The sequence below is a fragment of the Neolamprologus multifasciatus genome, chromosome 12, assembly GCF_963576455.1.
Source record: "Neolamprologus multifasciatus chromosome 12, fNeoMul1.2, whole genome shotgun sequence".
Lineage (NCBI taxonomy): Eukaryota > Metazoa > Chordata > Actinopteri > Cichliformes > Cichlidae > Neolamprologus > Neolamprologus multifasciatus.
The window spans coordinates 32,451,252-32,466,238 of NC_140450.1; the positions used below are offsets into that span (position 1 = coordinate 32,451,252).

The 14,987-nt window shown below is 40.2% G+C and overlaps 1 protein-coding gene across 14 annotated transcripts in view; it reads right to left on the bottom strand.

Moving 5' to 3' along the window:
* The window catches only part of arvcfb (ARVCF delta catenin family member b), a 299,308-nt gene that overhangs the window by 68,314 nt on the left and 216,007 nt on the right, over positions 1–14,987 (bottom strand). For all 14 annotated transcript variants that reach the window (XM_085180856.1, XM_085180845.1, XM_085180844.1 and 11 more), the window contains one exon: positions 6,333–6,516. In XM_085180856.1, the coding sequence (XP_085036982.1) occupies positions 6,333–6,516 (184 nt within the window). The remainder of the gene's footprint in view (positions 1–6,332; positions 6,517–14,987) is intronic.

Sequence of the window (14,987 nt, forward strand, 5' to 3'; positions counted from 1 at the left end):
AAGAGAGGGGAAAATACTTGGAAGTTAATAACAGGAACACACTGTTGCACTCATGCTGTCCTCCTCAGCTGAGGACAGGGTTTAAGAAAGATGAAGAGAAGTTTTGAAGGATTTTTTTTTTTCCTGAGGCTCAAACTGCCTTTAATTTACCTGTTAGAGACAGAGCGGCACATTAGGTACTTTGCCTATGTGTTGCATGTGGTAAACTGCACAAATGTCAGGCTAACAAATCAATACAGATTCAGATTTATTTTTCAAATTATGCCTGTTGGGCCTGAAAAGGCAAGAAAAAAAATCACACCAGCAATAAATTTGAAATGACACATCAAGCCGAAGCTTCTTAGCAGTCTAAGGATACACCTGCAAGTGTTAACAACAAGAAATTAGCACTCACTGTATAAATAAACTCCTTTAAAGCTCATGTGGAGATAAATTAATTCGTAAAAGAATCTATTTTGAGTTGCCTTGCTTTATGACATAGTGTGAAGGGTAAAATATACATTCAACTTTAAGTTTTCATAACCTTCAGCATGATTAGAGCAGCAGGCCTGGTAAACGATAAACTACAGCCGACTGAAAGATTGCACTAAGTGCTACTGCATTGGTAGAAGAAGCACAGCAATGACAGCAGGCCAAGCATGTCTGATAGTGAGAGCACCATGTCAACCTGCAATGACAATTTAGTAACTACAGGGGGAGCCACTACAAAAGCACGGAAGTGGTTTGACTAGAAGAGTAGATGGAGATAATTATTGTGGCGGAAAAGGTTTTAAGCAAGTGGTTGAAAGGTTGAAGCCTGATAGAAAGAGATTAGAAGATATTTTTCAGCTTTATTCTGTATCATTACTGTACAACTCCTTAAGAGTTACAAGGTTAACTAAAGTGTTTAGCGGTTCTGTTATACTTTTACTTAACGTTTTCAGGGAAAACACTACCTAGGCTAGTTTTGTCCTCATATTTGACGTGGCTCTGTCCTTTTATAGAATGCTGTGTCACTGTTTAAATAAAGTCATACCTCACATTATATTCAAACTAGAGCTGGGCGATATAAGATTGTTTCATATCACGATATGCTTTTTTCATTTCAGGCGATAACGATATATATTACGATATAAGCCAAATAACTATATTTGTAAGATTTAAATGTGCCGTTGCTCACAAGTAAAATGTGAAATAATCAGCAGCTTGTTTTGATTTAAATATTTATTTCCCATAATAAGTTCAATAGGGCAGATATACATAAAATGAGGCTTCAGTTTAGGCAAAATAAAGGCAAATATTACTAATATATTAATTTGTATTGGCTAATCATTTTTTTTATAAGAGAGGAAGAGAGAGAGAGATGAGGTCTATCGCAATAGTTTCATTTTTCTATCGAGAAAAAGTTATTTCGCAATACATATCGTTCTCGTTCTATCGCCCAGCTCTAATTCAAACTAACAAATGCTGCTGCCTGTAAGCCAATAAAGTATATAAGTCTGATTTTTAGGCTATTTTACCCACATCTATAAGTTACTTTGAAATCTAGTACCTCAGAGCAGCTGGAATAAACAGGACACCAACATCTTCACACTTCAGCTTTTCTACAGCTTTAACAAACTACACAAAGTGTGACTGAGCTTAAGAGATGCTCACCAATCATGCAGTGCCAGCCTCATGTTTCCTTAAAAAAAAAAAAGGGTAAAAAAAATAATATAGTGAAGGTTTTTGAGTTTTTGGGAAAAAATGTGACGTAGAACAGCAAATGTTTCTTTTTTATTCTCTGGGATTAATTCATGAATGATTTCATCAATAAAACGTGTCTAATCAGCACTCAACACACAACATACACACCTATTTAATTATTTAGCATTTATCTCATAGAGCAGTACTGGGAAAATTACCGCTCTACCTTTGTGCCATCATGTAACAAAATAAGCAGAAATATATGTCAGTGAGAGAAACCTGTGTTTTTTTAGCTACTTTGAAATAAGTGACAATGCTTCTGTGGGCGCTCAGGAATCAGCAGTACCCACTGCGAGCAACTGTGACCCACGGAGATACTGCGAGGGAAAGAGGAAGAACAGTAATGTGGTTAATTCAAATTCAAGAATCCTTAACTGCAGTACTTGGTATTGTTGTTTTTTACTAATTGACCTCTACCTCAGTATGTATCGTAAAGTGATATATTGTATAATGCTCAAGTATAAATTTGTGTTAACAAAGTGCACTTTTTAACCAAGGCCACTGCAAAATTACTTTGCTGCTAACAATAACAGAGCTGTATGAGCCTGTTATTCAAAGCCCCTCGAATTTGCCATTTGTCAACTCTGTTAGGTCAAAATGAAGTGACCCATTGTTTTAAGGCATCCAGTGAGCTTGCAACTTTTGCAACAAAGACCATCAAGGCCTTAAGAGTATCTGCATGTGGGAAGTTCAGAACTGAAACTGAACTTTATAAACGAAAGGGCACAGAAAGAGTCGAGAAGAAAGCTGTGTGAAAGAAAACACTTGATCTAACAACAGTTTCCAGAGACGGCAATAACTCCAGGTTATGGATAAAAGCTTAACATTCATTCAGAAGTAATATTTTTATTGTAACTTAATGCTAACTTCTGAATGGTGTATTTTTCCAACCATTATAAAGGAGCACTCTACAAGAAGCATTCAACTGTCAGCAGCAACACTTTGCACTGTGGGCTAAATTTATCTTTACTCAGCCTTCATCACTTTAAGATTAACTTCATTTGTTGGATTATTTAAACTTAACCTGTTAAGTTTAGTCAAACTTATTAGCTGGGGTGGTCAGTCACCTGGCTAATATTAAAATAATAAGGGACAAGCAGAGAAAACGAGGACAACAGAGCACTATTTCCCAAAATACAACAAGTGTGAACAAATGTAACGTTAGAAGTTTGCACGGTGTCAAAAATAGCCTAAAGTTTTCCTAAAGCCACAGACCAAAGTCTCTGCTGCAGACACCAACACACTTTCCATGTATAAGACACAGGCAGGCCTGCACAGGAGCCACAGCAACTGCTCCATCATAAATTCTTCTAGGAGGTTATCTGACCCCGTCACAGGTCATCAAGCAGTTTTATATACATCACACCTGTCCACCTCTCCAACTGGTATCTTTGCAAACTGGTATCCTTGCAAACTGGTATCCTTGCAGACTGGTATCCTTGCAGACTAGTATCTTGTCTTTCAAGACACTCTGGGAGTATAAGCTGCACTTTTTCTTTGTTTGCAGATTTGTTTTTTTCCCTTACAAACTAGGTGAGCAGTCAAAGTAAAGGATTGGTTAATTACTTCTACGGGTAATCAATACGACTGTAAAATATCATCAAGTGATTTCACTTTCCCTAAGCCCCACAGTAAAATCTTCACATTGCTTGTCCTGTCCAATCATGAGTCTTACAGCCAATACAGATTACTTCCACATGTGGCGAAAGAAGGCATCGCGTCCATGTATTTGGCAAACTTCAAAAAGCAGATATGGCAGATATTTCTACATATAAATAGCCGGTGACTCAGTTTATCAAAAATATTTGTCAATTATTTTTCAGCTGAAAACCAAAGAATTCAACTAACACATTGTTCCAGGTCAGAAACGGTGAAAGAGACACTTCTGATATGTTTGGATCGTTTTTTATCCTGTGCACACATTTATAGCCTCCATTTGTTTCTTGTTGTATGTTGACCAATTATAAATATTAACGCTTGAGTCATGTTGAAATGACTACCGTAATTGTCGGGCTATAAGCCGCTACTTTTTGCACAAGCTTTGAACCCTGCGGCTTTTAGTCAGGTGCGGCTTTTCTATGGATTGTCCATGATTTTTGTCATATCGTAAGACGATTTGTTTTGCTTGTTCCGCTGTTGTACGGCACTACGTTGCCTGGCGGATCAGACACACAGTATCGGGGTTCAATGACTGTGCAATGACAATAAAGAGTTATCTTATCTCTTATCTTATCTTAAGAGTGGTATGTTGGTCACATGTCCATCCGCCAGGCAACATAGTGCCGTACAAGTAGCTCGAAAAACAAACTTCAAAGTAGCGCTACGTGTTCAGTGGGAGGCGTGGATGATGAGCGGCGATAAACTTGCGAAAAGCAAGTTATGCTCAACTCCACCGGTGGATTCTGACAGCGTGGAAAAGTGTGAAAACATCCACGATCCCCAACGGATTTTGAAGGGCTGGACTGCTGCATGATGGAGACACCGCCACGGCCCTTCAGAGGGTGTTCGACTCTGACACTGACAACGAGGATTTGTTTGGTTTTGAAAGTGACAACACAGGAAAGAAGCTGAGCGTGGATGACGAAGCCATCCTGAGCCTGTTCGTATCCGACACTGGAGAAGAGGACTTTGGTGGTTTTAGTGCGCAGGAAGAAGAGAAAGATGGTGAATGACTGACTTTTCTTCTTGTTAAAGCCGTGTCACTGCACCTGAGCCTAAAAGGTAGGCCGAATCTATTTTTCTGGTGTGCTGTAGGTTATTGTTTTGTACTACATTTGTTACTCATTTATGAAGCACAGTACATGTTTCATACTTGTAATTACTGCTGCTTGTACATATTAGAGATGGCACGATACCACTTTTTTATGTCCGATACCGATATCATAAATTTGGATATCTGCCGATACCGATATGAATCCGATATAGTGTGTTTTTTAATCAATAAAACGTTTTTTTTTATATCTTGCTGCATTTTGTATAAGTTCATACTCAAGTTTAAATAAATAACAACACTAAAGCTATTCTGTTATACCTGTATGTAAAAAATACACTTCGCCCAAAATATTTCATAGTTCAGCAATACTGATCAAACTAATAACCTTAAACCTGCTCCATCCTCCCTATTCTGGTATTTTAAAGAGTACTTAGCAGAAATATCAAGCAACCTAACTAATAGGGTTGCAAACTCCCAGCAAAAAAAAAAATAGGGAACCACCCTCCACCTCATGATGCTTAATCGATGTAATCAAATTTAATTTGATGCAGGGGGAAAATGCACAGAAATAAATTATTTTTCAAGAATAATTAAATAGATTCAACATCTTTCTTCAACAGAATTGCAGACTGCACAGATGGTTCCCAAAGGAAAAAGTACTATAGCTTACTAGGGTATATTAGAATTAACAGTTACTATATACAGTAATGGACTTCTATATATTTTACATCAGATTAAAACTTTGGGTGTAAGAGTCAGATAATTATTTATTAAAAGCTAGACATTTTAAATGAGAATAAGAAAGAAAAGTATGTCTTTGTGCCCCCTTTTCCCTGTTCATGCCCTATCGGCCCCCCTGGCTAAACTTTGCTAGATCCGCCCCTGCACAGTTATCAGCAGTCAGCTACGTAGAAAAAGATCCTGGTGTAGAAATAATATTAAATAAATTCTAACAACAGCTGATCAAGCTTAAACGTGCTGCTGTTGTTCAGCCGCTGGTTTCCTCTTTCTGGTGAGAAGTGGGGCAAAAACTAAGAAGAGAGACGGACTCGGACAGAAAAGCCGATCAGCTGATCATTAAGCAGTTTCACGATTGAAGTAGCAGCAGGAGAGAGAGAGAGAGAGAGAGAGAGAGAGGCAGTCGCTCCATAAGCTTTACAAACATTCAGAGATGAACTTACACACTTGCTTTACTTCTCTCTGGGAAAACTTCCTCGGAGATGAAATGCTGGTTTGCTAGCTAGGCTACAAATACACACAGCCGCTCTATCACGTGAGCACACTGCTGCAACGTGCTACGGTTATGAGAAGAGTTACGCTGTGTAGCAAGCTTTGTGAGGTGCTTTTTTGATATTTAATGGATCGGATTACATTTTTTATTTCTCGCCGATATCCGATCCAGTAATTTGGGTCAGTATCGGACCGATACCGATACGTAATATCGGATCGGTCCATCTCTAGTACATATACCTAAAAAGTTATGCAAATATGTACCCATAACTTGTTTTTCAAAATATTAATAAAAGGGGTGTGTCTCCAAACAGCCATCTCTTTCCTGACAATTCCCTTTGTGCATATTCTCTTACATATGATAAGTCAACATTTAAACACCTGCTGCTTTTAGTCAGGTGCGGCTAATGTATGTACAAAACAGGATTTTCCCCTGATTTTAGCTTGTGCGGCTAATATTCAGGTGCGCTTTGTAGTCCGGGAAATACGGTAATAACATTTATTTTGATGGAAATGCAGCTGTTTGATTAATCCGATTTCTGAACTTTTCCTCTCCGAAATCTATTTGTCACCACAGAAGCTGTTTAACAGGTGGATGAAACTGTTATTGAACTATCTTCATAATTTAGTTGGAGCCAGTAATCCAGTCCAGGGCGGATCCTACCTGAGACAGCCGGAGGTGTTCTTGAACACGGTAGTCCACTCTGCATCCCGCGGCTTTGAGTCCTCGTTGGGCTCATGCTCCCAACCCGAGTGGGGGATTATCACCTCGTTGGTCAGGGTTTGCAGGCCGTGGTTGATGATCACCATCTTCAGGGGTTCATAGGATGACAGATTCCACAAGGTTCCTGCAGGGGAGCACAGATGGGAGGAAAATGCAGAGACGAATTAAGAGGATAGCAATAAGTTGGCTAAAAAAAAAGAGGATTATGAGAGGAGAAAGAGAGGATATACGAAGGAGGCGTGGATACATGCACATATATCTGCAGAGAGAGAGAACATTTTAAAAAGAGATGGTGTGAGGGTGGTGTAGCTGACAATTTAAACACAAGAGAATGAAAGAAGGTGAAGCATGACAGGAATGATGAAACTGTGCACACAAACTGAAAGTGATGCGATTTAATAACAGCCGTATGACAGAAAAACAAAGACGTCTACTGTCCAGGCTTTAAGACTGCAATCAGAAACACATTTAGTTTGGCAAAAAAAATATGTTTTAGATAAATAATAGAAGACTGGGTGTTCATTATCCAGGCATGATACCAACGGACCATATTGCACTGTATAAACCCCCCCACTGTAATACTTTTATTATTCTTCCATGAGAACATAGCTGACTGCTACTTTGCTGTAATAAATACAAAGTTTACAGCAGCCATATCACTGTGATATTTCTATAATATCCTCATATGTCAACAGCAATATTAGGTTCACAGCGTTCTTACAGTACATCATGTTATTTCTCAGCTGTTGCACGTAACGTGCCGCTCGGATCTCATGTCCTGCAGATATCGTGTGTGTATTGGATCAGGATAAATGATCTGCTTCGGCTTTTCTATCCAACAGCACCCTGTTTCGATCATCCCTGTCCTCCATTATCATACCCGAGAAATCCAAGCAGGAGAAAGAGCATTTTCTAGGTGGCTGCAAATCTCACTAACAGCCAGCCAATTTTATACTTCAGCAAAAGAAAAAAAAGTAAACTAAATTGAGCTGGGTACGTGTATCCCAGGGCTTCGCAAAACAGAGGCAGGCACACAAAGAAAAGAGGAGGGGAATATTTTGGGAGCACAGCCAGACAGCCGAACCCACAGAAAAATAAAATGCCGTGTTAAAGCATCAGGCATCAGATGGGTTTTTCACTCAGACACATGGAAGCTGTGAAGCGAGGCAGCCAGTTTGAGGAGAGGAAAACACTTAAAAAGCAAAAAAAACAAAACAAAAAACCCCCCAAAACCTCTCTCAAGTCCATGTTGGACACGTTCCTGAGTTGTTGTTTTCATCAATCCAGCCCTCAGGTCTCTGTTTCTGCTTCTCATCACTTATCACACTCTTTATTTTCCTCTTTCACAATTCGGTCCTAAAACCCTGTGCCCTATGCAGCAGCAACTTAATCCATGCATGCTGGAAAAGCTCTTAGCAACTTGCGTTTGCATTGTACTTGTGAACGTACAAGTACAATGCTTATTCACTTCCGGGTTACGGTGGAAGGGAGGCATCAGCAAAAATCTATATGAGCCTTTTTAGTATGTTTTCAAAAGGAATGTATGGAGGTTTAACATCATTAGCTGTAGCTTCACAGCTATAGGTAACGACGCTGTTTACGGAGTCTAAGTCCCGCCTTAGTTTGGCATTTTGTTTTTAAAGCAAGTGACATCCAGAGCATCCAGCATGCCTCCATGAATGCAGAAACTGCAGCTGGATAAGTGCCGACTGTGTTGACGGATGAGCCAAATTTGCAGAAAGAAACTTTCTATTGTTTTGTAGTCCTTTTTTCATCTGTCCTTTTTTATTTCATGCAATATCACCGGCTTCCTTGCGAGCGTCCCCACCCCACCCTCTCACTCCAATCTGGTCCACAGGACTAACAGCTGGGGGCTAAGATTAAGATTAAGCAAATATTTACACACTCGCACATGCCAAAGTGCTCAGAGACTCGCAGCTTTTGCACGTATAAACGCATTCATATAGTCCTGTATTCACACGCGCCCAGAGCGTGCGACTCGCTCTCGTCCCATAAACAGGCCGTTAGCAGAGCAGTGAAGCCGTCATACTTCCTGGCACACTTCTTTAAAATGGTTTCTGTACATTTTCCAGACGGTCAATATTTCCTCTGTTAGATCACGCTCTCCACTCTGTCTCAGCGGACAGATCTGGGCTAAAAATAATTCCAGTCCCTCTGATGTGGTTATGCCTTGTTTGACTGTTTCCTTTGAAATGTTAAAAAAAGCATAATGTAACTAAAACACTTAAGCGGCGCTCTAACAAAACAGTAAATCTTAATTTAGTTCATGACCTTTTTCCGCTCTGCTTTGCCATCGCGCGCTACCGAGTTAAGGAATCCCTGTGCGTGTGCGCGGGTGTGTCTGCAGCTGGGTTGCTGGTGAGGAAGCGCAGTGTCGAGTTTAAAGTCAGTTGAATTTTTGGCGTCTCGCAGTTTCTAAATAAACCTCCACTGAATGTAGCGTACATTTTTGCTGATGCTAACATGTCTGTGACATCGGCCACTGAAGTGGAAACACCGGAGCTCCACTCGCTCTGTTTTTTCAGTTGGTGACTAGACTAGACTTCCTGTGCGTCAGAGACCACCAGGCTGGGATGCTATTAGATGTGGAAGCTGGGGCGTGGCTACACACAAGGGATATTCTGATTATTTCTTTTCTGGGAGGGAGGGTGCGTATCGTACGATCAGCCGTGACTCGACCTAAAACACTCTGACTCACAGCTTGTCTGGAGCATGTCACATCCTGAGAGTAAACACAGCAATATCCTGTGAGCATTAAATCACCAACGCTCAGGTAATTACATTGTAGCAAGAAAAGCATGTTTAATTTTGAGCTTCAGGTGTTTACTGTAAATTTCATACCTCTACAAATTCGATATTGATTTTTTTTTTTTTTAGTCAGGCACTTTCATGGTACGTTTAACTTGGTGCAAAACAAGCTGAGATTATATTTTAGCATATGGCTGTTCTTCCATCAGCAAAACTGAAGCTGTGATCGGAAGAAAAATAAACAAATAGTGCAGTGCTCGCAGCCGCAGGTGTGTTAGCATCAGCAGAGACAGATGTCACAGTCGGTGGAAAATCATTTATCATTTTATCTGAATTTTGGCCTCGTTATGAAGTCAGAGCATCCCGTGGCACTATGCGAGTGCGAAACAGATACTGGCGCAGACGACGCTCACAGAATTTAGCACTACCCAACAGGGTAGCATTTCCAGCTCATCTGCTTTTTATTTTTCCCCACAGGGTCAATTGTGTCACTTTTCCCAAACAAACACATTCGAGCATCTGAGAGGAAATCTCCGCATCCAGGCATGAATCCAATGAAAAGACAAACGTGCACTTGTGGTGTCTGTACTTTGGTATGATGACAGCTAGCTAACATTCATGCCTGCCAGCCTGACAGCTTGGTTACTGCCACTGTTGTGTCATTAGCATCAGCTTTACTCGTGACAAGCAAAATGCAACATGCAATCAACTCACAATGAGTGATGGGATCTTAGGAAAGGATTAGAAAACTTCTCACTGTGCTGTCGGCGTCCTAACAGAAATAAGTGGTGCTAATTTATGACTTTTGCAACGTGCCACAGAGGAGGAAGAAACAGACGGCACTTTAATAATATTCAGACAAAGTCTTGTTCATTGATCTCTATGATTCCAGCATCCAAGCCCGATGTGTATTCCCTGCTATAAGATAAATGGTGCATAATGCCCCTTATTTCAATGGTGCATACTTGTTTCTAGATTGCAGTCCATTTTTCAACTTGGCTGGAAGTGCATACGGCATAGAGGCATCCCTGATCTGTCGAACCCAGGATGTTGAAAGACTGCTCCGTGCTTCTTGTTCACCATACAAACTTTCTTTCGCTCCTTTGGTAGTTCACCGTCACCTTCAGTGCTCCAACTGAAACACGGCTCAGGCCGGTGGAATCAGTCAGCTCTGCACAGATCACCTATGCCAGAGGGGAGGGAAAAGGCATGTCTTTGCCGTGGCTGTGATCCATCAAGCACGACAGGCATACAGCCCACTGACAGAATGTTATTTAAGATGACAGAGTGCTGTGGAAGTGACCGTCTCCATCCAGCATCTCGCCAGTGTTTCAGGCCAACAACTGTATCAGCTTTAGTCCATTTGCTGTCCTATGTCAGCTTGTCAGAGGTGGGCATGTTAGGGATGTACCGCTGTCTTGCAAGCCGGAGGCAGACACCATGCAATTGTCATGCCAAAAAGATCGAGTTCCCTCATAAACACTCGTGTGTGTGTGTGTGCTGGTTATTTGATGCCATTCACACCTAGATTTAACAGGCAACATGAACAATATACGCTGTAACCAGACTTCTCTTCACAGCTAGAAATGAAGAACGCTGCACTTAGTTTGGATAGAAACGTCAGCTGTCAAAAATGCACTGCTGAGCCAAGAGTTTCGGTTAATTATTGTATTGGCGCACGATACGGAGCCACTTTGGAGCTGCAGTCAATTTGCATTGATCTAAGCCAAACTGTCCAGGTGATCCAAACCCCGAAAAGTGCACAAGTTTGAGTTTTTTTTGTCTAACTTCTGCCTGAACTTTCCACGAACACAAATATAAACTGACTTTCATCTGCCTCTGGAGGTTAAGCAAACTCTTATAAAAGTCTTATAATAGGACACAAACAAAGAAAAGTATGAGGCGTTGAGGTAACTACAGTTTATATGAACAAATCTAAAAATGGGTTAAAAAAATAAACAATAATCAAAGCAAATGTTGTAGTCGTTGTTAATTTGATCAAATTTTCCATCTCTCACACGTGAAAGTATGTATGCTTATTAACCCTTTAAGACCTACCATAGAAACAAGTCCGCCAGAGCTTATATTATATTTTTACATGCTGTGGAGCCATTTTTGGGAGCATTTTAAGTTGCTGTACATCAATACAACCATTACAGCCTAAAATTTAATAATATGCATGCATTAAGTGCATAGTAATTACATAAATTGCAAAAAAGTGCAATAAACTACAAAAAAATTGAAAATCGTTTTGGTTTTTTTAACATATATTTCTAGTTAGAGAAATTTAAGAGGCTTATCCCTCAAAACTGTAAATACAAAAAAGTTGCACAAAATAGTTTCCCACCACAGGAAATTTATTTTGAGTGTCTTCATAGTTTTATTTTTGAAATACAACAATTTTTATACACTGCAGGAAAAACGAAAATAAATATTATAGTGCAAATTTGCAAAATAACAGCATATGCATCAAAATAAACTATTTCCAGCAGTGCAATATGAGTCCTAAGCATCCCAGAAACGACACAGAAAGTCATAAAGTCAAAGATAACTTTTAAAAACACCAGTATAGGCTCATGAGGCCCTGATGGTAAAAAACTACATTTCTGCGAAAATGACGTCACGTCCGGTTTCGGGCAGGTCATGGCGGACATGCGATAGTTCACGCTGATGGACGTAGGAAGTGTTACAAACAGCTGATCGGATCGGCAAAGTGTGTTTCTGGAATATTGTGTTTTTGTTGCTGCAAGTGCTTTTTATGCAGTTTTTGCAAAGCTATATGTGGAAGGAAACTGTGACCGAGGACAAGCTGATGGCATAAGATGTAAGTACAACTCCTCCGGTTTCATATGCAAAAAAAATTATTGCGCTAGCTCACGTGGTTGCGGAGCTACCGGGATTTAAAAATAGTTACGCAAAACGGAGCGTGCCCGCTCCGACCGGCTTTAAAGGGTTAACAGGGTGATATTTACCAATCCACCATCCACTTCATTGGGTGTAAATGTTCAGCTGCTCGTTAACACAAATATCTAATCAGCCAATCCGCTGCACCCTTCCCTGATGAATCAATTCTCATATTAAAATAATAAAAACACAAAAAAACTTCCAAAGGAAATTTAAAAAGAGTGAGAAGAGCAAATCTAGGCTGCAAACAAACAGAGTTGAATGAAAGTAAGTACCTACTTTAATTAATACTCTGAATAAAGCTCAGTAATAAAAATATGAGAACACTGCAAGTTTTACTGACACGACAGATCACATTAGAGTTAATTAAAGTGAAGCATAATTGAACTTCATGATGTCTCATAATTAACTTTCGCTGCGTGTTCATTCATACTATTTTAACACACACCTCCTATGACCAGGGTTAGCTGCCTGTTCTGTTTGTTTTTTAATCTTGTGGTGTCTTATTCCTCACATTAACAAAGCGCCTTAAGAAAATCAGTGTTGTGATTTATTGGTACGTGTGAGCTTTTTAAAAATGCAAAGAAATCCCTCACTTTGATGATCAGGCCTTAACTTTTCTTTCTGGTTCATTATTAATGTTGTTTATCTGCCGAGAAAAAGTTCTGGAGCAGTCTAGTTGAGTTGGTCCAGAAAAGAAGTTTCTAAAAAGTTGCGTGTAATAAAACGAATATGCTAAATAACCTGTAAAACCTACTGGAATATATTCCTGTAAACAGAACTTATTCAGCTATTTAAAAACCCTCCAAAGGCAACTGTGCTTCAGTTTGCATAAACAGGAAATGGCATAAGAAAGAAAAACCTTGTTATCTGATAACATGCATGATATATGCAGCAACAATCTTTTACTGTGACTGAGTTTTCTCATAACCCTCTGATGACTTTGTGTTAAATGCAATCTAGCCAAAAGGAAAGCTTAACATGCACATTATAACCCGCCTCTTCCATCATATACTGTTGCTAACAGGCAGTTTGGATTCATCATTTTTTCCTGATATAACCAACAGACTGTGAACTACATATTAACCAACTGCCGGCTCTTATACTCCCTTTATTCTGCATCTCTCTGTGATACCTGGATATGACGGCTGGAGGAACTAAGAGTAGGACCGGGTAAGAGACTGGAGCTGTGGCTGGGCTAATTAAATTTTCCAGGCACCACTGGCAGGCATGTTGCTCTTCAAGCACAGCTATTAACTTAGTTCTGCCCATTACGGTTCTCCTCCTCCACTTCTCCTCCTCACCTCTCGTGCCATCCATCACACTCTGAGAGGTAAAGAAGGACGGAGGCACGGTTCAGAAGAAGGGAGAAAGAGATTGGGCGTGCTAGAGGCAGGAGAAGAGAAAGAGAAGAGGGAGACCTCAAAAAGTGGACTCGTTCTTCTGTGAATGTCCACAGAATAAGAAAAATCTCTGCTACAGTACGCTCGCACAGACACACACAATGTCTGCAGTGATTTACAGCAGCGAGATCCCACAACAAAACAGCTCCGGTAACAAATTGCAGCATAAAAAGGAGAAGCTGGCGTAAAGCTGGGTTGCAAAACGGTTTGCATATGTGACGGCACCTGCGAACACCACCTCTACGGGACTTTGTAGTTGACCATCGGCTGGCATCCAGATGAGCTGAAACAATGCTGTCTGATCCCAAACTTAATGAAAACTTATTGCTAACACTTTGATTTACATGAATTACATGAATATATTACATTTAGCGACAGGAAGAAGACAATAATAAAAGTGTATCTTTAATTCAGTCATGTTTGGATGAGCAACCAACAAAAACACTGCATACCCTGGTTGTCTCTGTGGTTGCAGGAAGCTACAGTAACCATTACCTTTCAGTGATCTGTTACGGGGAGATGTTTGGCATTTTCTTCCTGCCCAGTTTGTTTTAAAATGCCAACTGCATGATCACTTCAGCCTTGAGACTTGCAGTAAGAACACTGACACTATCCATAGCTCTTTTTCACAGCATCCATTTAGTTCCTTAAAGGAAAACACAGGTGTAATCAATAGAGATGGACCGATCCGATATTACGTATCGGTATCGGTCCGATACTGACGTAAATTACTGGATCGGATATCGGAGAGAAATAAAAAATGTAATCCGATCCATTAAATATAAAAAAAAAGCACCTCACAAAACTTGCGACATGGCGTAACTCGGCTCATAACCGTAGCACGTTGGAGCAGTGTGCATCACGTGATAGAGTGGCTGTAGCGTGCAAGACCTGTCGGCGGTCTGGTTGAGTATTTGTAGCCTCGCTACCAAACCAGCATTTCATCTCCGATGAAGTTATCCCAGAGAGAAGTAAAGCAAGTGTGTAAGTTCATCTCTGAATGTTTGTAAAGCATTCCCGCGTTAAGCTTAACAAACGATATATGGAGCGACTGCCTCTTCTTGCTGCTACTTCAATCGTGAAACTGATCAATGATCAGCTGATCGGCTTTTCCGTCGCGAGTCTGTCTCTCTTGTTTGTTTTTGGCCCACTTCTCACCAGAAAGAGGAAACCAGCGGCTGAACAACAGCAGCACGTTTAAGCTTGATAAGCTGTTGTTAGAATTTATTTAATATTACTTTCTACACCAGGATCTTTTTCTAGCTGACGGCTGGTAACTGTGCAGGGGCGGATCTAGCAAAGTTTAGCCAGGGGGGCCGATAGGGCATGAACAGGGAAAAGGGGGCACAAAGACATACTTTTCTTTCTTATTCTCATTTAAAATGTCGAGCTTTTAATAAAAAATTATCTGAATCTTACACCCAAAGTTTTAATCTGATGTTTAATGTATAGAAGTCCATTACTGTATATAGTAACTGTTAAGTCTAATATACCCTAGTAAGCTATAGTACTTTTTCCT